The sequence below is a fragment of the Physeter macrocephalus genome, chromosome 3 (genome assembly GCF_002837175.3).
Source record: "Physeter macrocephalus isolate SW-GA chromosome 3, ASM283717v5, whole genome shotgun sequence".
Taxonomy (NCBI): Eukaryota; Metazoa; Chordata; class Mammalia; order Artiodactyla; family Physeteridae; genus Physeter; species Physeter macrocephalus.
Genome location: NC_041216.1, coordinates 30,248,080 through 30,273,645, shown reverse-complemented (window position 1 = coordinate 30,273,645; position 25,566 = coordinate 30,248,080). Strand labels below are relative to the sequence as shown.

General features: G+C 64.7%; 1 protein-coding gene across 1 annotated transcript in view; it reads right to left on the bottom strand.

Moving 5' to 3' along the window:
- Positions 1–25,566, bottom strand: part of MEGF6 (multiple EGF like domains 6) — a 111,034-nt gene that overhangs the window by 31,503 nt on the left and 53,965 nt on the right. Inside the window, exons 5-8 of the mRNA XM_055081935.1 lie at positions 12,276–12,398; positions 2,576–2,701; positions 1,536–1,658; positions 108–230 (exon numbers count right to left, since the gene is read on the bottom strand). Of these exons, the coding sequence (XP_054937910.1) occupies positions 108–230; positions 1,536–1,658; positions 2,576–2,701; positions 12,276–12,398 (495 nt within the window). The remainder of the gene's footprint in view (positions 1–107; positions 231–1,535; positions 1,659–2,575; positions 2,702–12,275; positions 12,399–25,566) is intronic.

Below are 25,566 nucleotides of genomic sequence, written 5' to 3'. Positions count from 1 at the left end.
CCTCGGCCAAAGCGAGCCGGCAGCCGCGGCGGGCTGGGACTGGGGCGCGGCGTTGCCCGCAGACACCTCCGCGCCCCGTGGTGCTGTATCGCCCACTGTCCACTCACGGTAGCACTGCTGGCCGTCGGCACCCAGCTCGTAGCCTGCGTTGCACACACACTTAAAGGACCCGTGAGTGTTGAGGCAGCCGTGGGCACACTGGGCCAGGCCTGTGGCGCATTCATCCATATCTGGGTGGGAGACATGGGCGGGTGGGGGCTCTGGGCCACTGGCCTGAGGGACTCGGCCCCCAGGGTGGTCTCTGCAGAGGGGTCAGGGGTCAGGGGTCAGGGCCCTCTCCCGCCTTCCCTCTGTGCACCTGTGTTGTCACCATCACACTCCAGGTGTAGAGCCGAGCTCCCTCCCAGGGCGAGGAAGGCATGGCTGGAAGTCTGGCCTCAGGCCCCACCAGCAGCATCAGGAGAGGGGCTCTGCCTCTCTGAGCCCGCGGTCTCTGAGGTGTGCGTGTCTCGCTCTCGCCAAGCCTCCCCCCACCCAGCGCCGGGCACAGGAGGGGCCTTTCACCACCAGCCTCTGGGGGCCCAGCCGGAGAAAGCGCACGCTGACATCGAGGGAGAGGCTGGCAGCTTCTTCCCCGCAGCCACGTGGCACTGGCCTCAGGACCCAAATCCCAGTGTCTCCGACAAGACAACTGCTTTGGCCCCACCCCTAAGAGTCCATGGGACGAAGCTGACCCTCAGCCCCGTCTCCCACTGCACCCTCCGAAGCCAGCTGCATCCAGAGTGCCAGGACGTGCCCGTCACATTGGCAACGATGCCTAAAACGCTTTCCTGGCGGTGACAGGGAACCACAAGCTTCCACAGCTGCGGCCCCGTCTCTCTGATGGCCATCTGGTGGGATGCCTGGGAACATGGCTGCTGCCTGCCCTGGACACGCCGTATCGCTTCAGAGTTACGGCGGATGCGCGCAGACCCCTCCCCAAGGCCGCCCGTGAGAGGGAGGAGCAGGGACACCCGGGTCCCGTGACTGGGTGACGAACAAACACCGCATGGCGGACACCCGCGCAGCCGGGAGGTCGGGGCACGTTCTAGAAAGCTGCGCCCGACCGGGCTCTGGGGGGACGCTACACGTGCCCACTAACAAGCTGTAGAGACACCTGGAAGCCGACGCGGGGACGCCACCCGCGTCACCGTGATGCTTCCTCCTCTCTCCTCCCTCACCCTTTCCTGTTTCCCTAACGAGCAGGTACTACTTAGGTAACACGAGAAACATATAAAAATAACAAGGCAACCTGAGATCTGCCTTCCTGCCAACATGAGACTCTCGCCGCGAGCAGCTCCTTGGTCCCTGCCCCTCCTTTCTACCCTCCACCCTTACCCTGCCCCCCGGCCCCGGAGATAAGCCTGTGTCATGCCAGGTCAGCCGAGGGGGACAACGGGGGCCGCCCCACGCCGTAGGCCGGTTCCGGGGGACGCAAGGCGGCGAGCCCCGCACAGCTGACCGGGACCAGCCCGAGGGCAGGGAGGGCGTCTTACCTTCGCAGGCCTTGCGGTCCGCTGCCAGCCAGTATCCTGCGTGGCACTCGCAGTGGGCAAGGCCCCGGAGCGCCCGGCACGTGTGCATGCAGCCGCCGTTCCGGTCCGTACACGGGTTTCTCCCTACGGTCACAGCCAGGAGGCACGGGGGCAAAGGCAAGAGATGGGGGGCTCCGGCAGCTCGGGGTACCTTTGCGGGGGCCTCTCGTGAGGCCCCCACCTGGAGCTCTCACCCCTCCTGCTCTGGCCTGACGGGCTGGGCCGTGGACTAGGGGTAAGATTAGCCCCGGGCACCCCCAAACAACTCCAGAGAAGACAGCAGGGCACCGGCCAGGCCAGCCCTGGTCAGGCAGCGGGCTCACGGCCAGCTCCCCCAGTGCCTCCTCTCCTGTCGGAACCCCCAGCCCCGTGACCCTGTGCCACTCTGCCCTCGTTGCTGGCCTCGGCCCCTCAGACCCACACGCCTGACCCGGGAGCTGAGAGGCCGGGCAGGGTCAGGAGCTACTCCCCCAGCACCTGCCCTGCCCCAGCCCCCACTTCCATTTCTCAGGGGTCTCCCGGACCTGCTCCACCTTCTCCATCAGAAGAGCACCCCCTCCCACGACAGGCGGTCCTGAGACCCCAGGGCAAGGTGTCAGACGGGGCCTAGGCAGCGCCCTCCGCCCAAGGGCCAGGGCTGGGGTCCCACGTGCCCTTGCCAAGCCCAAGGTGGGCCTCAGAACTGGGGGACATGCAGGATGCCCTTCCTTTTCATCCCCGTAACCCCTGAGCTTCCTGCTCCCCGAAGATGTGTGACCCCAGAGCACAGCCTGACAGCCTTCCTCCCTGGTGCCCGCAGGGGCTGGACGATGGCCCACAGCCTCTCGGCAGCCAAGGGGGCCCCTGCTGCCCCTGAGGCCCCCCTCCAGCACCAGCAGCCAAGCAGGGAGGGGCTCAGGCTGGGGGGTTCCCGGGCGAGTCTGTGGGTGCGTGGAGAACGGGGGTCCCAGTGGGATTCCCAGCCCTGGTCGCCCCCTCCCGCAGGCTGGTGGCACACTCACGGATGCAGCGCTTGCCATCTTCCTGGAGCTGGAACTCGGGCCGGCACTGGCAGCGGTGCTGGGTCACCGTGAGCTGAATACAGTTGTGTTGGCAGCCGCCATTGCCCACGGCGCAGGAGTTGATGGCTGGGGACCCGAGAGGAGCCAGGTCAGCCCAGGACGACGGCCTGGCCCCGGGCAGGCACAGAGCACCTCCTGCAGGAAGACTCCGGACCCCTCCAAGCCCCTCCTCCTTTCTGTCCACATCCCAGAAGCAGGGGCTTTGAGAGGGCGACACTGTTCCTGTCCAGTTCGTGGGCCTGGCTTTGCTTCTCGGCCCACACACAGGATACGCAGGGCCGTGGTCCGAATCTGGATCCTCTGGCCCAGGCTGCCCCAGGACTGGGTGCAGGGAGGCACCACAGAGCAGGCCGCCCACCTCGATGGAAGCCCAGCCCCACCCAGCACAGAACGCAAAACACCGGGGTCCCCTAAGAGCCAAGGCGTCCAGGGCTCAGAGCCCGAGCAGGCTGGGAGGCTCCCTGGAGGAGGTGGCAGGGCAGCAAGGGCTGGCGAAGACCCCGACATTCCACTATCTAGGTCATCAGGCCAGGCCAGAGGGGCAGGCGTGGGCCTCCGGGGACGGCCACCATGACCTGCAGGCCCGGCCCCCAGCTCCTGACGGACCAGTGCAGCTCCTGCCCAGCCCAGGTCAGGCCTCACCCCCACCTGACCTCACACAGGCCCCGCTCCTCCCAGCAGCTGTGGGGACAGCACTTGGTAAGGCCACAGAGCCAGGGACCTGCAACGCGCTCCCAGGACGCCAGGGGTCCAGGCGTTCACGCTCAGGCCCACACAGGGCAAGGCTCTTGCGGGTCAGGCTGGCCGAGTGGGTGCCAGGTACTGGGTGGATGGGCTGGGGCTGTGCCTGCCGGGGGGGGGGCCCACTCAGAGAGGCTGGGCACCCAGAGAGGGCACCTGGACTCTGGTGCCTCCTTCAAGTCACTGGTAACGACCTCGTGGTCAGAGAGGGACAGGCCCCGTGCTCTGGAGCAAAGCTTTGAGAATGTGTTACTGTCTGTGCCCCGGGGAGGCCACTGCCCAGCAGGCCTGGACCAGAGCAAACCTGAGGCCTGGTACTAAAACACTGCGACCGCCGGGGGGCAGGGCTTCACCCCCAGATGCCACCTGTGCTGTCATCACAGACTCCAGGGCGCCACTGGCCTCAGGGCCCGAGTTTGGAGAGACCATTCATTGTCATTGGTTTTGGGGGCCAGGAGTGGCACGCCCCGCACCACCGACGCCAGTGGGTCCGGGAGCAGCCGGACAATATGCAGAGCACGTGAGCGGCCTCAGGGCTCGGAGCAGGCCAGGGCCACGCTGTCTGCCAAAAGCAGAGCTTCCTTCAAAGCAAGTATGTTCCCCCAAAGTCAAAACACAGCACTCAGGGCTTCCCTGGTGGTACAGTGGTTAAGAATCCACCTGCCATTGCAGGGGACACAGGTTCGATCCCTGGTCTGGGAAGATCCCACATGCCATGGTGCAACTAAGCCCGTGCGCCACAGCTACTGAACCTGTGCTCAAGAGCCCGCAAGCAGGCTTCCCTGGTGGCGCAGTGGTTGAGAGTCCGCCTGCCGATGCAGGGGACGCGGGTTCGTGCCCCGGTCTGGGAAGATCCCACATGCCGCGGAGCGGCTGGGCCCATGAGCCACAGCCGCTGAGCCTGTGCGTCTGGAGCCTGTGCTCCGCAACGGGAGAGGCCACAACAGTGAGAGGCCCACGCACCACAAAAAAAAAAAAAAAAAAAAGAGAGAGGCCGCAAGCCACAACTACTGAAGCCTGCGTGCCTAGAGCCCGTGCCCTGCAACAAGAGAAGCCACCGCAACGAGAAGCCCACGCACCACAATGAAGAGTAGCCCCCACTCACCGCAACTAGAGAGAGCCCGCGCACAGCAACGAAGACCCAACGCAGTCCCAAAACAAAACAAATAAATAAATTTATAAAAAAAAAACCCAAAAAACACAGCACTCACGATCCTGCCGGTTCCCCACATGGGGCGAGTGGGTGAGGAGCCCGTGCCCAGGTCCCCTTCCGGGGCCAAGCCAGCCCTGCTGGGGTGCAGAGGATGCCCAGGGTGCAGTGCCGGCTCTGTCTCCCGGCTGCACCTGGCCCTGCCACGTGTCGCGGAGAAGCAGCAGAGACACGAGTCCCAGGTGGAACGGAGGCAAACAGGGCGCCACTGTCTCACATCCCGCTCAGCCTCTGGGCCCCCTGTCCAGCCACCCACCCCCGACTCTGTGCTGACCCCCAAGGCCCCGCCTGCCTCTCCTGAGACAGCTCTGCTTAAGGCACCGCCATCACCTCCAGAGAGAGGCTTCCAAGCGTGGCCTGAGCCGGCCCATTCCTGGGGCCCCCTCTGTGTTCATAATAGGAATCAGAAGCCCTTCCTGGCAGCACCGGGCAGGCACACGGAGAGAGGGGCTCGGAGCCCGGGGCAGGGCAGCCGGCTGGGCAGACACCATGGCAAGGACGACCCGCAGAACGGTGGCATGGCTGGAAAGCAGCCCTTCCAGACGGCAGAGCCCCCAAGACGCGCCCAGGGCAACCCAGCTCCGGGCCCACAGGAGCCCACCGGGGGAGAAATCCCAGGCAGCTAGGGGCTACGGAGGGGTCCGGCTCCCCATGCAGCCTCGCACCCTCCCAAGCCTGTCTCTCACTGCTCTGCTGCACAAGTCCCAACGTTCCAGATGCTCCCAAGCTGTGCACATGAGGGAGCCGAGCCCCATGCCATCACCTTGAGCCTCCTGTGCCCTGGATTGCCGGAAAGCTGAACAAGGCAGTTTTTCTCAGGCGTTGGGCTGTGCAGCTCAGGAGAGAGCCAGCCTCTGCGTGACGAGTGCCCAAAGCTGGGGGTGAAGCTTCCAGGCCCCTCGGGTCACTGTGAGACCTGGCCATGGAACCCACATACCACTGACCCATGCCCGGGTGGTCCCGCAAATCAGAACCAGGCTCAAACCTGAAGCAAAGCTGACAGCCCATCAGAAAATGGGAGACAAGGGGTTTCCGTAGCCCCGAAGGGAATTAATGTTTGTGTCCCCCTAAAATTCATATGTGTACTCCTAAAATTCAACCACCGATGTGGCTGTATTTGGGGGTAGGGTAATTAAGGTTAAATGAAGTCATCAGGGTGGGGCCCTGATCAAACAGCATTTGTGTCCTTATAAGAAGAGACATAAGATCTCTCTCTGTCTCTGTCCCCGCGGCCATATGAGGAGTGGCAGGAAGGGCAGCCAGGAAGAAAGCTCTCACCAGGAACCGAACTGGCTGGCACCGTGATCCAGAACTGCCAGCCTCCAGAACTGTGAGAAAACTGCTGTTGTAGAAGCCGCCCAGCCTGTGGTACTTGTTGCAGCAGCCAGAGCTGACTATTGCACTTTCACTTCCCAGTTTGCAAATGCCAAGGCCAGGGGACTCGTGGGTTCTAACAGAGCTGGGCTACAACTCCACCTTGGACGAGCAGGAGTTGGTCTAGCCGGGAGCCAGTTGTGAGGCATCAAGCTCTTCGAGGGGAGTGGGGCCTTTACTTGAGCAGGAAACTGGACATTCTAGAAATCAACTGTCCTACAGGGTGGAGGGCCTGCTCCCTCCATGCCAGAGGTTCTCCACTCCTGGAGGTGCAGGTGGCAGCACCTGGGACCTGGGCACGGATTCAGGGCTGGAGCCCAGCAACAGGTGCGTATGAGTGCTATGGAGGAAGCGGCAGGTGGGGGCTTGGAGAGCTGACCTCCACGGCGGCTTCGCTGGCAAGGCCCTAGTCTCAGAGCCCGGCACACCGGCCTGCCCGAGCTGGTCAGCCAAGGGGCTGAGCCTGGCAGGCCGGTGGGATGAGGACAAGTGTGTCGGCAGCGGGCCGAGCCCACCAGCCCTGTCTGCTCCAGCCTCCAACCCCAGCCAGCGGGTTTGGAGCAGGCTCGAGGGCGGCTTCGAGGGTTTTGTAATTACTGCCCTCAACTGGCTTGGCTTCTAGGTCCCAAGAGCCTCACACCGTGTGGGGTCAGCAGCCACCTGCAGCCCTTCCTTCTAGGAAGCCCTCTGCTGGCGACAGGGCCAGGACGGCGGGACAGGAAGCGGGTGGCGCCCCTGGCTGGGCCAGGAGGGGGAACTCCCCTGGGCTCTGCCCGCCCCTGCCCTCCTCTCGGCAGCTCACGGTTTGCCTACCCTGCCTTGTGCGTCCTGCCCCCCGCGCCGCCCCTCGGGCTGGGGCCTCCACGCTGCACGGGGACACGGTTCGCCCGCAGCGTGGATGCGCCTGCCCTGCCCACGAGCCAGGGGCTGGCACCTTCCCAACATCGCAGACTGCCCCCCACCAACCGCCCCTGCTCCCCAGGCCTAGCCTGGACCCAGGCCCTGCGGCTGCCCTGCCCAGTGCCCGCCCACCTCGCATGAAGCACTCGCAGGCGAGAACCCAGGCTCTGCGGCCCCGGCACCCAACCCATGTCACCCACACCGCCCACACCTCCCCCGCCCCACGCCGCTGCTCGAATCCTGCTCTCCGCTTGGTTCTGCCAGGTTCACTGACTCTAAACACCCCCCAGCCCCCGCCCGGCCGTCTGCCACGGCCCCACTTTGCCCTCGCTTCCCCGCTGGGTCTCTGCATCCAGCTGGGGTCTGGGCCGCTGCCCCCAGCTTCTCCAGGTTGGGGTGTGACCCTCCCATCACCCACGGGCGCTGGCAACTGCACTTCCGGGGGCCTGGTCTCAGGCACAGCCGTGACCGCCCAGGGTGGTCCTCAGTCAGGGCTGCCCTCCCCACCCCCTATTCAGACTCAGCGGCCCCTTGGGGGCAGGGAAGACACACCCTCTTTTAGAGCTGCAGCCTGTTCCGGGTCTGGAGGGGACTGGAAAACATTCCCAGAACTGCATCTGTGGTTTGCAGGGATGAGCTTTGCAGACAAGCCTGGCAATCCCCGCCCCTCTGCTGCCTGCGGCTTTGGCACCCACACCGCATGCTGTCAGCAAAGCCTCCAGGGACCCAGGCGGCCTCCCCTCCGAGGAGCCGGGGAACAACGGCCTGCAAGGCCCTGTGCAGCCCCTCGCTGTCCCCTCACTGGGAAGACCCGGGCCTGGGGGAGCACCTGCCCCGAGGCCACGTGGCGCACCTGCGGTAAAACCCCACAGGAAGGCAGGGGCGCGGAGACCCTCCCCGTGCTGCAGAACCAGTAGGGCCCGCCTAACTCCAGGGGCAGGGCGCTCTGGCAGGGGCAGCCAGGCCACCAGGGGGTGCGTGCTGACAGCAGAACCCTTCCCCCAGCGTCCATCCAAAAGGCCCAACGGGCCCGAGGCCGAGGGGAGGAGGGGATGGATGCAGAGCCCACCTCTTGCAGGCGGCCAGCCCGGGGCATCGCACAGGCCCCTCTGCTCACTGAGCCGGTGACCCCGTGCTCCCTCAGGCTGGCCCCGGGCGTGCTGCTCACTCCCACGAGGGACGTGGGAAAGCAGCCACGTCCAAGGCCAGGGTCCAGAAGGGACCCCTGGGCCGGAGTCACTCTGGGCCAGAAGAGGAGGGTTTCCCGGCACGAAGTGTTAAAGGACCGGGAGCAGGTCTCTGTGGGTTTGCCTGGGGCGCTCTGCAAGATGGCGCAGAAAAGCCAAAACGTCACTCCCAGACACCCGCCCAGCACAGCTCTCGGCAGCCCCATTTCCCACAATTTGGGGAAGGAAAGGGGCCAGGGTGAGAAGCAGGCTGGCCCAGCCCTGGGCCTCGCTCGGCCCTGCGCTTCCCACCCCAGAGCCTGGGCGGGGGGGGCAAACCCAGGAGGGCACCCTGGCAATGAAGCGCCCCAGCATGCCTGGCTGCCTCTGCTTCTTTCTCTTGGGGCCAGGCTAGCCAAGGGCAGCCAGGGTGGGATGTGAGCCACTCAGGGGCCTCGGGGCTGATGGTAAAATCCTTCCTGCAAATTCTCACTTTACGAATTGAACTTTTGGGACTTCCCTGGTGGCGCAGTGGTTAAGAATTCACCTGCCAATGCAGGGAACACACGTTCTATAATGTGTATCTCTCTAAATAGATCCACTTCTTACCTATCACTTTGTCTCTCACTGAATTCTTTCTGTGATGAGACATAAAGAACCTGAGCTTCGGACTTCCCCTGTGGCACAGTGTTTAAGAATCCTCCTGCCATGGGCTTCCCTGGTGGCTCAGTGGTTGAGAATCCGCCTGCCAATGCAGGGAACACACGTTCGAGCCCTGGTCCGGGAAGATCCCACATGCCGCGGAGCAACTAAGCCCGTGCGCCACAAATACTGAGCCTGCGCTCTAGAGCCCGTGAGCCACAACTACTGAGCCCACAAGCCGCAACTACTGAGGCCCACACGCCTACAGCCCGTGCTCCACAACAAGAGAAGCCACCGCAATGAGAAGCCCGCGCACTGCAACTAGGAGTGGTCCCCGCTCACCACAGCTGGAGAGGGCCAGCACGCAGCAACGAAAACCCAAAGCAGTCAAAAATAACAACAACAAAAAATTTAGAAAAAAAAAGAATTGAACCTTTTTGTGTTTTATTTCCATAAGATCTTTCGCAAGGGAGGGATGCAAGACTGTGCACTTCCCGTCCTCTTCCTGCCTCTGAGGCAACTTCGAAGAGTGTTTCAAGGCTCCCCGTATCTGTTTCAACCCCCCCCCCCAGCAAGCACTACCACCTCTAAAGACTTCCCAGATCCCTGGGGCCCCATGATGTGGCACCAAGCTGAGAGCTCCCAGCACAGAGGACCTTCCCACCCTGCACCGAGGAAGCACTGTCACATCCCTGCGGGCACCTTCTCTACTCCCGCCCTCCAGCATCTCCATAATGCTCACTCCAAGCTCTGAAGGTGGGGGTGCCCGGGCCTGTTCCCTGCCTGCCTGCAAATTCCCGAGAGAGCTCCCAGCGCCCCTCCCCTTGCCCAGAGGATCCCAGTAGGCTCCGGAGAGGGGTCCAGAGCAGCTGTGCTCCAGCTGTTCAGTCTGCCCTGCAAGCTGGCCTGTGTGGGGGAAGGGAGGGCTGGGGAGGGGCACAGCTCCTACACTGACCTTCCCATAAATGTCTGCTGAGACCCTAGGATAGTCTGGGCTCAGAGGGTGCCACTGAGAACCACGGACAAGGCCACCAGCTCCTGTCTACACCCTGCACCCTGGGAGTCCTGCAGAAGTGGAGACGGCCACACCTCCCAGAGGCAGGAAGTCCAGCAGCCTGGCAGGGGCCATGCAGTGCCCTCCACGGGCCCCCACCTGGAGCCCCCCATCCGGGATCTGAGGGGCTCGGCCGCCCTATCCACCCGAGACCAGTAGGTCAGGTGCACCGCAGCCGGGCGGGGCCCTCGGCAACGAAAAGGGGCGCGTCAGGGAGAAGGGGGGCCGGGCGCCCTTAGAGCAAACGCTCCTGCTCTGCCTGGGAAGAAGCCACCAGGAGACCCCATCCACTCGGGAAGCTTTTCAGTAAAGCCCAGGCCCCCCACAGGGAAGGCAGCCCCCGACAGACCCAAGCCGACAAACCCACACCACTCCCAAGAGACCCGGGGACCGCCCTGCACGTGTCAGCTGCCGGGAATTCCAGATGTGCGGAATTCACCAAGTGCGCGTGACTGTGCGTGGGTGCAGGGGATGCGGTGTACATTTCCCGCTGGGAGGTGCAGTCCAAAGAAAGAGAAAGTGACAGACCCAGGCCAAACACCAGCACTTCCAGCCATGGGACGCAGGTAAAAGGCTGGTGCCCCAGGTGGGTCTCGACTGCGCCCTCTGGTGGGAGCGACCAGGAGGTGGGCGCCAGCACCCAAGAGAGCTGCAGACCTCCTGGGGCCCTGGGGCACAGCACGTAGTCTGGGTGTGTAGAGTTTGGGGGTGGCAGGCGGGGAGTGCGGTGAGGTCCCAGCAGCCTCTTGACAGGCTGTGCAGGCCACGCCGGGGGCCCTGGGATCAGACCTTGAAAAGACCCTTTAAAATAAGCAAGTGCCACAAATCAAGACTTCTGGGGCCCCGAACACAGGCATCTCCCAGGAAAGGCTCCAGGGACGGGCTCCAGCGAGGGGCTCCAGCGTAGCGAAGGGGTGGGCTGGGTTGGGGGCCAGGGGCAAGGCTGGGGAGCACCCCTCCTGGGCTTCCGGAAGCCAGCAGCTCAAGGCCACTCTTAGAGGCCACCATAATCCCTCCCAAAGCCCTGAAGGGCACCCTCCCCTTTGCGTGCTGTGTACCCATTCTGGCAGCTCAGTGAAGGCCACCATCGGGGGAACTAGGGGGGGTCTAGGGAGACAGGAAGGTGTCTCAGCCCAGGCCCCTCACCAAGGAGCCAGCAGGGGAGGGGGCAGTGGGTACCACCCAGCCCACCCTGGATCAGCCTCCAGGGACGCCCTTCTCCAAGGAGAACCTGCCCCAGAGGAAGGGAGAATGAAGGACACTTGGGGACCTGGGGGACCCGCAACTGGGGCTGCACCATGCTGTATCTGTCCTGAAGAACATCACAACATTCCTGCATCTGTTTCCACTTTCCAGCCCAGAGAAACTTTACAGGGCAGCTGCCTTGCTCCCTTAGCGGCGGCCCAGACATATGAGAGTGCCTGTGCCGGGGAGGGCCCCCCAGGGCTGGCGGGCCGCCCTGCCGCATAGCAGCAGGGCCTGCAGGAGGGACGCTGCTCAGAGCCCTCCCGGGCCCGCGCGGGGCCTACAGGGTGGAGAGAAGGGGCAGCGCCCCATAGCCGGGGAGAGAGCACTGGCCCGTGAAGGTGACCACTGGCCCAGCCCCCAGAGAATGACCCCCACGTGGCCTCCCAGACAGAGCAGCCAGCAGGGAGAGTGAGCCCTGTGCCCATGGCACCTGTGTCCAGAGCAGCCAGGAAAGGGGCAGGGGACGGCCTACAGCCAGACACCCGGCCTCCACCCTCCATCCAGTGGGCGCCAGCGTTCCCCTTCTCTCCCTGGAGCCTCCCGTGCCGGCAGGGGCCCCCATCGAGTGTGTCCCGCACGGCAAAAAGGCCCCACAGAGGAACTGAGGGCTAACACCCCGCTTCTCGGTTACCCCTTCGCCCCCAGCCTCAGCCCCACCCCCCGGCTCCCCGAGACTGGGGTGGGGGGCCTGGGAAGCCCAACTTTGCAGGCCAAGAGCAGCCCCATGCTGCTCCTGCCCCAGGCCGGGCCTTCCCCACCACCCAGCAGGCACCCAGTCTCCCCAGTTTGGGGCAGCACGGCCGGACCTGTGTCCCTGCCGACGGACGACCACAGCTCCTGCTGCATAGGGCCCTGGAGAGGATGGTGGCCCAGGGGCTCCTGCCCGTCACGGAAGTCCCCCGGGGAAGTGGCCAGATTCAGCTGTGGCTACAGAGAGGGTGCAGCCCGGGTCACCGGGCTCAGGGTCCCAGGGTCCAGCCTCCATGGAGACCACCGGGCCCAGGGCACGCCCTTCCACCGCCTGGGCCCCAGCAACCTGGCGTGCGTGGTGCTGGCCAGGGCCCACGATGGGTGGCAAGGGCCCCTCGGCATACCACCCTCAGCAGGACGGAGCCACTGTAACGGAGGCTGCACCGAGCAGACAGGCCCCACGGGGCCCCATCAGGCCTCTCAGCCCCGGAGTGCAGGGGCCCCGGGCCCCTCCCAGACCTGCCTGGGCACACCCAGAAGGGCCAGGGGATGGCTGAGGCCAGGACCCCCGGCAGGGAGGTGGCGCCGGGCCCCGGAGGCCGCGGGGGTGCTTACCCAGGCAGGTCCTGCCATCCGCGTGGAGCCGGAAGCCGGGCTTGCACTCACAGAGGTAGGAGCCTGGCGTGTTCACGCACCTGTGCTGGCAGCCGCCGTTGTGCACCTGGCACTCGTCCACGTCTGCATGGGGACACGGGGCCGGGGGTCAACAGCCAGAACCCACCCAGGCCGCCCCCCTCACCCCCGCTCTGCACTAGCCCCGGGGAGCCCAGCCTGGCCCCCCTCTCACAGGACACTGCCCCCGCCCGGGTGTTGGGGCCCAGACCTGGGACCCTCCTTCTCAGGCCACGCCGCCTGCAACAGGGCCGAGCCCCTCTCCGGCTTGCCGGAGCAGAGCGGAGAGAAGGCAGGCCTGTCTCCAACGTCCCCTGGGAGGAAGAGCCACCACCTCTGGGGCCGGCTCTGCGGAGCAGCGGGCGTCGGCCAGATCTCGGGGAACAAGCTCAGGTCGGGGGACGCAGATCCTAGCGCCTTTCAAGACTGAACCCAGAGCACATGCTCTTTTCCAAACTCCAAATCCAGAAATGCTCTCAGGGCAGGGCTACCTGCTCCTCGGGGGGCCCACGAGCCCAGAAGAAGGAACTGGTAACTCAGGAGTTGCCCCTGCCCAGGCCTCGGGGTGGGGGAGCCCGAGTGAGGGCAGGATGGGGGGTATGCTCTGTGTTGAACAGTGTCCCCCAAATTCACGCCCATCCACAGCCTCAGGGTGCGACCTTATCTGCAAGCAGGGTCTCTGAGACGCAATTAGTTAAGGACTGAGGTAAGGTCGTACTGGAGAAGGGTGGCCCCCCCGTTCGGGGAAGCACAGGGGTTCTGGAGACAGAGGTGGGAGGGAGGCGGCCACAGCCTAGGAAGCCAGGAGCCCCCAGGAGCTGGACGAGGCAGGAGGGACCCTCCCCCGGGTTTCAGAGGGAGCACGGCCCTGCCGACACTTTGACCTCTGACCTCCAGCTTCCGGAGCATGAGAGAGAAACGTCTGCCGCTAAAGCCACCTGCTCTGTGGTATCTGTTTCGGCAGCTCCAGGAAACCAGTGCAGGTGGTCGGCCTGGGGTCCCTGTGCCAGCGACTCAGGAGGCCAGCACAGCGGACATCCCCGGGGCAGGACCGAGTGGAGGTCCCGGGCACTCCCCTTCCAGGACGCCTCACACCTGAGACCACCCACCGCTGCGCACGAGGCCTGTGCCCGCCTGCCCTTCTGACGGCACTGTGCCTCAGGCCACAGGAGAGCGCTGACCGGAAGCAGACGGGGCTGGCCCAAAGGCCCGGGGGCCGCCCCACTAGCTGAGCTGGAAGCTGGAGGGTGAGAAAGACCCTCCCGGGAGTGGAGGCCCAGGGGCTGCACCCCAAAGCACCAGGCCCTATGGCCTGGCCTGGGTCACCTCTGCAGGAATGCAGAGCTGCCAAGATGCTTCAGGCTGCCCCTCCCCCCTCCGCCCTCCCTCCAGGCCCACGTCCACCACCCTGGACCTCAGGGGAGGCCAGGCAGGAAGGCAGGAGGCAACGGGCTGCCTCAGATACCTGTGTGTGAGGCTGACGTCAGGAGGGACCCAACTGCCCGGGAGACACGGAGAGATGGACGGAAGAGGCCGCCGCTCGGGCAGCGCAGAACCGAGCGGCCCTGGGCAGGGGACGGAAGCCCACGCCCGGTCCTCGGCCGGTCCACGCCTCTCAGACGCCAGCCTCACCAACAGGGCAGTCAGCCTCCCAGACCAGGAAAAGGGGAGACAGACACACAGACGTGCTCCGCTCACGAGCGTCTAAAAGCCCAGCATCTGGGCACCCCTGCCCCCCGGCAACAGAGGCCCCGACTGCTGACCGAGCCTCGCGGGGGAGGCCGCGGTCAGCTCAAGGTGCGGGTGGAGGAGTCCATCTGCTTGGCTCCACGGGGAGAAAGTTTAGTGACTTCGGGGGCAGGTCTGCAGCTGTGTGCAAACCCGGCTTGTTCCCAGGGGCTGTGCGGAGCTGAGGTTCCTCTAATTCTGCTTAATAATCCCGAGGGTCCACGCGATTTGCTGCAACTCCACTGTCCAGCTCTCACCCGCCGTCCCCACGAAACCGCCCACCTTCGAGGCTCCCGTCCTAAAGCCCCAGCCATCCGAGCACACCTTTGAAGGGTAGCGAAGGCAGCATGGCGGCCAGGCTCCTCCTGGAGGGTCCCCAGAGCCTGCCTGCCAGGCTGTGCTTCCCACGGACAGAAATCCTGACTCCAGTCCACGCCCTGAGCATGTGCCTGGCCCTCCAGGGATGATCCAAGACGAACCCAGGAGGCCAGGGCCTCTGCTCCATGCACAAGCCACCTCCACCCTGGGGAGACCCCCAGAGTGCCCCCCAAGCCCCGAGGCTGCCTCAGAGAGGAGATGAGACCAAGAGAACCCCTCCTTGGAACCACGGTGACCTGGGGAGTCCTCCTCGGAACGACACCAGGATGATTAGCAGGAGGAAGGTTGAAGGCAAAGTGTTAACGGCCCTCGACAGAGCCCCAAAGAGTCTTGGGGGACAAAGGGACCCAGGGCGGGGGAGGAGGTCTCAGGACCCAGGGCCCTCCTGTGGGAGAGTCAGCTGGGGGATGTGGGGGACAGTAGGCAGACCCACACCCGCTGGGCACGCCAGGACGGGCCATCCGAGGGGGCTAAGAAAGGAGACCCCATCCCCTCTGAGCTCAGATCCCTCTCTCTGCGACCCCTTCAAGGGTCCTTGAAAAGTAAAGTGACCGCATGGGGCACAGCTCTGCGCGTACAGCAGGGGCTTAGCGAGGCTCGGGGGAAGAGGCGCCACGTGTGCCGTCCGAGGGGGCGGGTGGACGGACTGAGTCGTGGTGTGTCTCGAGTGGCCTCGCCGGGCAGGCAGGTAAAGCCGCGAGAGAAGGACAGAGGGGCCGTCGTTCCCAGACGTGGCCCCAGAGGCAGGCACGGTGCAGGCACACCAGTGGGGACGCTGGCTTTCAAACCGGCTCTCACTGGTCACCCCAGACACTGGCCTCAGAGAGTGGCTGACCACAGAGGCACTGCACCCCCAAGCCCTCGGGCACCTGGCCGGGGGCGAGCCGCCCCGGGGGCTGTGTCCTTGAGCAGGACACGTGCGGAGCCCAGCAGCCTGGGGGCCACAAAGACACCAAACTGATGGACAGTCTGGGAAAGCATGTGGGGGGTTGGGCGGGGGCAGGCCACCATCGTTAGGGCCCCTCCAGCAGCAGCCCTGACCGCTGGGCCCTCTCCACAATCCCACCCACGTGACCGCGCTCTTACCATCCTCCTGCTGCGAGGATGGGACATTTAGACCCAAGAGGTGCTCCCAGGCTCTGCCTAAATCACACGAGCCAGCCCCTCGGCACCCCAAGAGCCCTCCCCTCCCCCAAAGGTGCACCGACAGTGACAGGGGCCGTGACCAGCAGCAAGGCGGGAGGCCACGAGGCCCGGCCAGGGCTCCCCGTCCACGGTTTGATGTCAGCCTGTCTGAATATCTGGACCCAGCGGGGCAGCTCAAGGCTGAAGGATCTGAGGCCTCCCCCTTCACCTCCCTGCTCTTGGGCGGGCAGGGCATTCGGGCAGACGCCCTCCTGCTGGGGTCCCTCCAGCTCTGAGATCGAGGCCCCTTCATAGAAATGACTTACACTCAGAAAGCAAGGCAGAACGGAGTTACTGAAACCCTGCCAGCCCCACTCCCAAGGCGGGCCACGTGGTGGCAGAACAGAGCTGTTCTCAGCCACCTCCAATGACCCACAGCTGCTGACCCTGTGACCGTGACTGTGGCCATGCTGGGACCCGAGGGGCACAGGCTCAGTTCTTTGAGGGCGTGGGCAGCTGAGTGATGGCCCCTCAAAGAGGACCACATTCTAATCCCTGGAACCTTACACAACGAAAGGGACTTTGCAGGTGAGATGGGAGATTATCATGGAGTATCCAGGTGGGTCCAACGTCATCACACGGGCCTTACGAATAAGAGACAGGAAGGAAGGAGGGCCCAATGCAATGGAATACTACTCAGCCATAAAAAAAATAATGCCATTTACAGCAACATGGATGGACCTAGAGATGATCATACTAAGCGAAGTAAGTCAGAGAAAGACAAAAACCGTATGATAACACTTATATGTCACTTATATGTAACAGAACTGATACGTTCTGTTACAAAACAGAAACAGACTCACGGGCACAGAAAACAAACTTATGGTTACCAAAGGGGCAAGGGGGACAGGGATAAATTAGAGGAGTTTGGGATTAGCAGATACACGCTCCCATACAGAAAACAGATAAACAACAAGGACCTACTGTAATAGCACAGGGAATTATATTCACTAGGTTGTAATAACCTATAATGGAAAAGAATCTGAAAAATAATATATATATACGTATAACTGAATCACTTTGCTGGTATACCTGAAACATCGTAAATCACCTATACGTCAATAATAAATAAATAAGTACCTAAAACCACGGAAAAGAAAAAGATGCTGCACTGCTGGCTTTGAAGATGGAGGGCGGGGCCACAGCCAGGGATGCAGGCGCCTCTAGAAGCTGGAAGAGGCAGGGAACAGATGCTCCCCTGGGGCCTCCAGGAGGGACCAGCTCTGCCAGCACCTTCACGTTCACCCTTTTCAGATTTCTGACCTCCAGAACTGTAAGGTACCAGACCTGGGTGGTTTTAAGCCACCAGGTTGGGGTAATGTGTCCCAGCAGCCATGGGAAATGAACACAGAGTGCATAACTATCTTAGCAGTCTCTCCAGAGTCACGGAGGCTCAGACCACCCAAGCTGGAAATCCAGGTTCCCAAAAGTCCGCTCTGCCCAGCCTGGCCTCCTGACGCCCACGGTGAGGGCCACTGTGCTCTCTGAGGGGCTGGCGGCAGTCCCCTGGGTCCCGTGATGCAGGCCTGCCCTCACCACCGTGCCACGCTGCCTCCACCTGGTGACCCCGGCAGCGGGACCGCTGCCCTGAGACCCCGGCCGAGCATTGGCCCCTTGGACTCTGAAACTACAGCAGAAAACGTACGGTCATCTGGTCTCCTTGGAGAGGTCGGCCCTGCTCAGCCATCCTCTGGGCCAGTCTGTGCCGTTCTCCACGCCAGACGGCACACGGACGGCTCTCCCGGACAGGACGGAGGGGGGCTGGTCCCCAAGGCGGCGCGGGCACCCCCAGCTGAAAGGGAGCTTGCAGGCTGTCTCCAGAGAGCCGGGGGACGACACCCAGCCTGGGGTACAGACGCTCCGCCCCGTGCAGTTCCCACCGCGCCGGGGCGCTGTCTGAAAGCCCAGGGCTCTGAAGCCTTGAGACTACCTCTGGGCTACAGCGCTCTGGCCGGTGGGAGCAGGCAGGCCACAAGCAGGGCTGTTTTAAGGAGCAGCCAGGCCAGGGTTCAGCAGGACAGTCCCTGGGGTCTCACTGCCACCCTCAGCTAAGACGTATGACTGGGGATTTGGCAGCCCGGTGATGAGGACCGTGTCACACACTGGCACGCGGGGACACATCACTGTTCAGACACAGGGCCAGTCCCCCTGGGAGCCCGCTGGACTTTTGGTGTCTGCTGAGCTGGGCGATGGTGACGGTGCCTCGGGGAGCCCATCATGACGCCGCTGGGAAGCCAGGAGCATGCAGCCCCTTCTGAAATCTCAGCCACGTTTACAGGAAAATCTAAGCCCCCCTGGGATCCTGCCAGAAAGCGCCGCCCGGTGGTTACCAAGTTTGGAGTCCTGCTTCCCCCCGAAACGTGCCGCCAGGTCCGCACCCCAGACAGCGCATCCCATTATCTGCAGACCCTTCTCCTGGTCCCTCCACAAGCCCAAGCAGTTCTCAGAACAGAGTGGGGGCTCCCGGCTCCCAAAGCCCAGCCCTGCCCAGCCCCACCCAGCACCAGGCCCTTGGATGTCACACAGTTTCACAGCATTTAGTGCCACCAGTGGTGGAGTGACAGCGTCGCTTTGCCTGAGCCACCCAGTGGGAGGACTGCTTCCCCTGTGGGGATGGGGTCTGGGCCCCCGCTGGCCGAGTGACAAAGCTAGGGGAAGCAGGGGTCTTTGTCACAGCCCAGCCCTGCAGCTCAGTGACCCGTGTGTCCTCTGGCAGAGAGCGGCACAGACCGGCCCAGAGGACAGCTGAGCAGGGCTGACATCTCCAAGGAGACCAGATGCCCCGTACAGGGCCACACTCAGGGGCCAGCGAGGGCCTGGAGGGGAGCCCAACCCCGGCCCCGCTTTTCTTTAAAAGAGCCCCGCTCTGGGCCTGCTTGCTCCTGCTGGCCAGATGGCGGTGGCCCAGGTACAGTCCTGAGGCTTCGGAGCCCCGGCACAGGTGGCAGGTGCGGTGGCCAGGCCTCAGGCTGCACGGGGAGACGCAGCCTTGCCCCAGGCTGGGTGTCCGCCAGAGCATCCCAAGTGATGACTCACTGCACACCCACCCCACCTCGCATCTGAGGCTGCCAGACTCCAAACTCCATGGACCCCATGGACACTCCTAGGAGCCCCCTGCAGGAGGCTGGCCCAGCATGGGTACCAGATCTGAACTGCAGGGAGAGGCAGGATGGACGCAGGACTAGGGTGCAGCCGCTTCCCGTGGGCTGCTGGGGTCCTCCCAGCTGACCCTGCAGCTCACTGGGCTGACCATGCTCCCAAGCCTTGGGGTGAGGTGACAGGACGTCACCTGCCGCACCCACACACACTCCCCCAAGGGGCCGAGGCTCTGGGGACCCTGGAAAGGGAAACCCAAGGGCCTCTCTCTTGAGGCTACCCTACTCTCCTGCTTAACCCCCAGAGCTGCCAGCGCCATGGGGGAGTACAGCCCCTGTGCCCACCAGCAAAGGCAGGGAGATGTTTCTCCTCCCTCTGGTCAAGAGCCCGATCCGCTGTCAGCTGCCCCCGCAGCCAGGCCAGAGAGGGGACAGGAGTGCCGTTAGACTCAGGACACAGGGGGCCCTGTCCCAGCCCCGTTCCCTCCAGCCGCGCTGTCAGCCGCCCCGGGGCGCAAACTTTAACGAGGAAACAAAAGCAGTGCCCTCGGATCACAGCCGGTCCCGCCCGCCCGCGCAGAGCCCGCCGCGCCCACCTGGCCTCCGGTCAGCTGCGCTCACGGGGTAGCCGGCCTGGCCCAGGTGGCACGGGTAGCAGCCCCTCCACAGGTAGCGGTAGTGCGTGCCCGCGACGCGCGCCAGCCCCCCCAGCAGCCCGAGGCACCAGAGCGCCGCCAGCCCGCCGCGGCCCCGGGGCGCCTCCATGGCCAGTCCGCTCCCTCGCGGCTGCGGACGGCACGCGCCCCCTGCTCTCGGCTCCGCTCCGCCGGCGCCTCTGGTGCCGCTGGAGCCGCTGTGGGCCGGCGCGCCCCGCCCCTCGCCTTTCTGTTCCCCGCTTTCCCTCCGACCCCGCCCCTCGCAGGTAAAGGCCAAATCCCCGCTGCCGCCAGGCCCCGCCCCGCTCCCGCCCCACGGGCCTGGCCGGTCCCCCCACCCCCACCCCACCGCGCGCCGCCCACCCGCCCCGCGCATTCCTACGAGCTCGCTCACGCACCGGGACACACACCCTGACCCATCCACAGGCGCACGCAGCCCCCCGTGGACACGCAGACACGCGCACACAGGCGCTCGCACGGACCGGGTCCCTGCAACAACACGTGAAAGAGCCCAAAGCACAGATGGAGGCCACCCTGGCAAGGCCCGGGGCTCTGCAGAGGCAGCTTGATGGGGTTGAGCTCAGCAAAGTTTGGGGAGAGTGGGGCGCGGAGGAGCTTTGAGGCCACACAACCGTCGTGGAAACCCTGGGGGTGAAGACTCCTGCAGCCCCCACGCCCAGTGTCCAGCACGCGGCACTGCCATGCCCTCCACTGGACCATACGGCAGGGAGGGGAGGGCCTGAGCCCCAGGTGTCGGGCTGCGCCAGAGCCCTGGACCCCTCTTTGCTCAGGGGCACAGCCTGCGGTCCCAGATGTGTCTGAAGCAGCCCTGCCCAAGTTTGGTGGGGCCACAGCGGCTGTGCATCCGAGCGACCCGTGCAATCAGGCCTGATGGGAGCTTGGCCCCCAGCTCCTCATCTCGGGCAGCCCTGTGCTGACCCCCGATGGCTCACCCGTGGCACCCCGCCTAACCCGGCCCTCCGTCTCCCCAGAAAGTGTTAGCTACCATTCGGCGCAGCCCAACCGTGGGCAGGGTTCACGGTGGCGACCTCGAGCTCACGGGAGAGAGGCACCATCCCTCCTTGTCGGGTCCCGTCTGCAGCCCAGAAGCAGCTCATCCCCCACCCACCAGATGCCCGGCAGTGCAGAAGTGGGCCTGCCTGCCTGCCTGCCCAGGCCTCCTGGGTGAGCTTCGCTCCTGCCCTCCCTCTGGGCAGCACTGCAGCCCGTGGGCCCCAGACTGTCACCAGGGGAGCCTCCATAGATCCCCCGATAGACACACTGCCGGGTGGCCCTCTGAGCTGTGCCTTCCACGCGGGCCAGCACTGTTTACCCTGCAACGTGCATCTCAGTCGCTTGCCAATGACGCTAACAGAAACATGCCTGTGCAGCCACCAGCCAGGCTGCAGGGGGCAGGGGGCGTGGAGACAAGCCCCGTCCCTCAGGGAAGTGCAGATGGACACCAGAGGGAAACACTGACTCAGAGATTACCCTCACCAACGGACAACAGGGCCTGGGCTCCCACGTCGGCACCCGCCCTGGGGGACAGTCTCCCTGAAGTGGCCCCTTGAGCTGGGGGCTGAGAGTAAAACACCGCTTTCTTGGTATGACTATGAAAAGGTGAACTAGCTCCCTAATCATTTTTATGGCTCTCCTGTGTAGCTCCACTTTTCCTTCTATGGGACAAGGCGGGTCAACCCCTTGCCCAGCCCCAGCTCTGCTAGTAAGGGGCGGCGCTGTGTGGCCTCGACGGAGCCAGGAACCTCTCTGTGCCTAAGTCTGCAGCGCAGGGTGGTCAGCACAGACCTGCTTTATATGGGGACTGTGAGACAGTGAGGAAAGCGCTTCACTGGGAGTCACTAGGAGTCGGCAGCCAGGTCTGCATGCCGGACCCCCTGCCAGGCCCTACGCCCAGGCAGACACCCCCAGGCCGAGCAGCGGGGCCCACGGCCATGTCCAGAGCAGAGTGTCGCAGGGCCAGTGTGCTGGAGCCCTGCTCCGTGGCGGATGCAGCCAGGCTGGCCTGGGAAGGGTCAGGGGACCCAAGGACTGTCCCGATCCCCCAAGAGCCGCCACCCCGGTACCCCTCGACCCTCCCCAACCCTAGCACCCACATGCCGGCCGGGGATCACTCCTCTGGCCTCTCGTCCCAGCTCGGGGATGCCACCACCCTACTATACCCACCTGGACTCCAACTCACATCCTGGCCTGAGCTGCGGGGGAGAGGGGGGTCATGCACTGCCTCAGCCTTCCTGGGGCAGGGATGGGCTGCTTCAGACCCCGCCTCCAGCACGTGGCAAGGGGGCACGGGCTGGAGAAGAGCAGAGAGGTCTGGGGGCAGCAGACGTGGGTCCCAGCCCACCGAAGAGCTGGATGACACAGACAAGTCCCAGGCCCCCACTGGGTCTCAGTATCCTCATCTGTACAGTGGGCAGGGGGCTGGAGGAGACCAGCTCAGGGGCCCGTGGGCCTGCAGCTGTGCAATACACAAGACATGGGGAGGAAAAACGGGGCCAGGTATGTCCCCTGCCGTGTGTCCACAGGGGCCAGGAAGGAGGAAATCGGCCAGTAAAAAAGCCAGTTGAGGGACTTCCCTGGCAGTCCAGCAGTTAAGACTCCGCACTTCCACTGCAGGGGGCACGGGTTCAATCCCTGGTCGGGGAACTAAGATCCCGCATGACACGCAGCACAGCCAAAAAAAAAAAAGCCAGTTGAGTGTCCAGGGGCAGCTCCTGAAGCACAAGGAGGCTTCTCAGATGCTTTGCCACCTCAAATCCGGGTAAAGAAAACACTGACTTTTCTGCCCTGGAAGCCGTCGAGCTACGTGAGGCCTGGGGCGTGCCCTCTGCACCCTTCCTCACGCACCGACCGGCCAGCAGGGGGCTGCCGCTGGCCCTCCCGCCTCTTCCTCCTCTCCCGCCGGGCACGCCCCGTCCACCTCTCCCTTGTGTCCCTCCCAGACACGCCTGTAATTAAACCCTCTTTCTGCCCAGAAGGAAACCCACCAGCCAGGCGTCCTCCTCGGGCATCCCTGGGTCCTGCCCTTTGCACACGGGGGCCCGGACGTTCTCGTACAGTCCTTTTCCAGAAATGACCTGCCCAAGGTCACGCAGGACAGGGGGCCACCGACGGGGGCCAGGTCTGACCTAAATCCTGTCCGCGTTATGCACCCTCCTCCAGGCTCCTGGAGACGTGGCCTCAGCAGGTGCCCAGCGGCTCCCTGTTGGGAGGCAACCAGTGGGGTCTGGGTGGTGGGGGGTAGAGGCCGAGCAGGAAGAGGTGTACCTGAGTCATCAGGCCACCATGGGGTTTCTCCTGCTCCTCCACTGCCCCTCGCCACAGGGGGGGCCCCTGTGGGGCCCGGGGCGGACTGTCCGCCAGAACCCAGTGCTGGGCTCCTCCGGGCCAGGCCACCAAAGGGCTCTCAGCATCAGAGCTGGACCCCGGGCAAAGCGTTTCTAGGAGGTACTGGCTCCAGATCCCGGCTCGCCCACCCAGAGCCCCAGCTTCCACAGCAGCCGAGATGCCCACCCTTCCTCCCGCCTGCGAACGGTGAGCTCCTATGCATCTGTCGGGGACCAACGCAGAGGTGCCCTTCTCTGCAAAACTCCCCGGCCCGCTCACTCCCGGAGCCAGCCTCTGCCGCCTCTGCGCTCACCCCTGCTGCCGGCCCATCCCGCCTTCACACTTCAGCCTTCACTCCCTCCCGTCATTCCGCGAGGACCTGTGTGCCCACTCTGGGCAGGACATGGTTCTGAGAAACAGTGATGTCTCCCCACCCAGCTGAGAGCTACGTTCAGGTCTCCAGAGCCCGAGACAGCTCGTGATATGGATGAGCTTAGGCGGTACCTCCCTTAAGGACCGGGGGTGGGGGGGCAGATGGCTTTGGGCCTCCATCCCCACTAGGCTGGGCGTGGGGACGCTGGCACAGCCGTGATGGCAGCAGGCCACCAAGCGCAGAATGCCACCAGCAGCTCAGACAGAGCCTCCTCGGTGCCACCGAGCACATCCAGGCCTGCGGCTGTGGTCTGGAAGCTGTTTGGGAAATGCTTTCCCCATGCGGAGACTCGGGCTGGGTGTCTCTGCCCGGTGGAATGTCTGTGTGTCAGCAGAGAAGGAGCTGACCCTCCACCCGCCAGGCCAGCTCCAGCTTTCCTCTCCAAACTGGGTGGCCACCGAGCTCCTTTGCCAGGGCCCTGGCTGGGGCGAGGGCCCCCCGCTGCCCCCCCTACAATGCCACGGCTCCCTCTTAGTGCTGGGCCCATCCCATCAGAGGCCCGTGACCCTGGGGCTTTAGGGGCAGAACTGCCGTGTTCCTGGGGCTGGCAGGAAGCAGGACAAGACCAAGCTTCCTCCCCTCCCCCATCCGTGTGGTATCTGTCCCTTGGTGCTCACGGACACTTCCTCCGTGAAGCCCTCCGTGAGGCCTCTCGAGGCCCCGCCTCACCCTGCCACACGGTTAGGGAACCTGACCGCATGCTGCCAATCTGCTGAGAGGGAGGTGGTGCCCGTGCAGGCTGCCTCGGCCTCTGGATGCAGAGCGGGCGCTGGGGGAGCTTGGCTGGGCCTGGGAGCATGAGATGCCTGCAGGGGCCGGGGGGCGGCCTCATGTCTCCCCCCAGGTTCCTAGGGGTCAAGGCGTGGGACAAGGAGGCCAGCCAGCGGGACAGGAGGAGACCAAGCCTGGGCGCCCTGCCCAGCCCGAGGGGGGAAGCCTGGCCCTTCCCGTGTGGCTGGGGGACGGGGCACTCCCAGGTCCCAGCTTCTCAGGAGGAACTAAGGCTTCTGAAGGCAGGCGGGGGTGCGAGAGAGAGAGGAGTGACTCTCAGAGAAGTCCCCAGAAGTCACCGCCGTGAGCCCCCGTGCCCTGGTGTCGAGGGTGACGGTCTACGGGCACAACAGACGCCGGGTGGGGTAGCAGTTGCTGGCCACCTGCTGACCACCCACAGTAGCCTCTGTGCCAGGCACTTCCCGGGGCTGGGGCCGGACCGGGCCCGCTCACAGGTGGACAGGCAGACCCGGAAGGAGGTGGTGCGAGCTGGCAGAGGGGCAGGGGGCCGCAGGCCTGGGCTCGGCCTCCACCTGAAGTCGGGTGTCACGTGACTGCTTCGGGGCTGGGGGGCAGAGGCCGGTTCGAGGACCCTGGCGGCCGAGAAAGCAGCATGGGAGCCAGCAGGTGGCCGCGAGGGGCACGGGGGCTGTGAGCAGGGCCGGCCAGCGATCGGACAGCCCCCGCCGGGCCCCAGCTGCAGGGCCAGGAAGGTGCTGGAAGGAGGCCTCTCTCTCAGGCTTCTCTTCAATCTGCCTCTCAGCCCAAAAGCCCTCCTCGCCATCTCCTGCCCCGCCCCCCGGGGACAGACGGCCCACCTGGCTGCTTCCACCCCGGACGTCCAGAGCCCAGCCCAGACCAGGAGGTCAGATTTCAGCCTGGGGTCCACCCTGCCCCCACGCAGGCCCAGGAGAACTGCCCCCAAATGTCCCTCCCACCCTGTCCGAGGGCCGCTGCCGCAGCGCTATTTCAGGAGCAGAGGCCAGGCCTGGTCTCCAGCCGTCCCAGCATCAGCCTCAGAGCGAACCCATTACCCGCCTTGGCCCTCACCTGAGCCGAGGGAAGGAAAATGAAAACCACCGTTGTTTCCAAGAGCCCAGCTGCCATTCCTGCCTGCAGCTGGCCCGGGCCAGGGCCAGGCCCCCTCCTCTCACACACACGGGCCCCTGGAGAGCCCAGGATGAAGCAGCCGCCGTCACACATGCTCTCCTCCAGAGACCAGACGGCTGGGGGGCGTCCAGACCCCGCCCTGCGCCAAGGAACCCAAGGCCTGGGCTACCCCCGGGGAGGACACGGAGCCGCACCGGAGGCCCCCTGCACACGTGTGCTCGTGTGCGCGCGTGACGAGCCCCTCTCTGCGGCCTCCACTCACTCCCCTGGGCCGTGTGAAGGCCAGAGTGAGGCCGGGTCCAGCCCCGGGGGGTGCCTGAGGCCTGGAATGCTGACACACACCCCCGCCACGGGCACGGCCCCCGAGGCCTGGCTCTCCCTGGGGACATCCGAGCTTCCTGGGGGCAGCGAGCGCAGAAGGGGCACACGGACAGCCCGGAGCTCGTGCTGTACTCAGTGGAGGGGAGATGGTGAAGGCAGAGTGATGGGGAGGCTTCCTGGAGGAGGTGAGGCTGGGCCGGCCTTCGGACCGG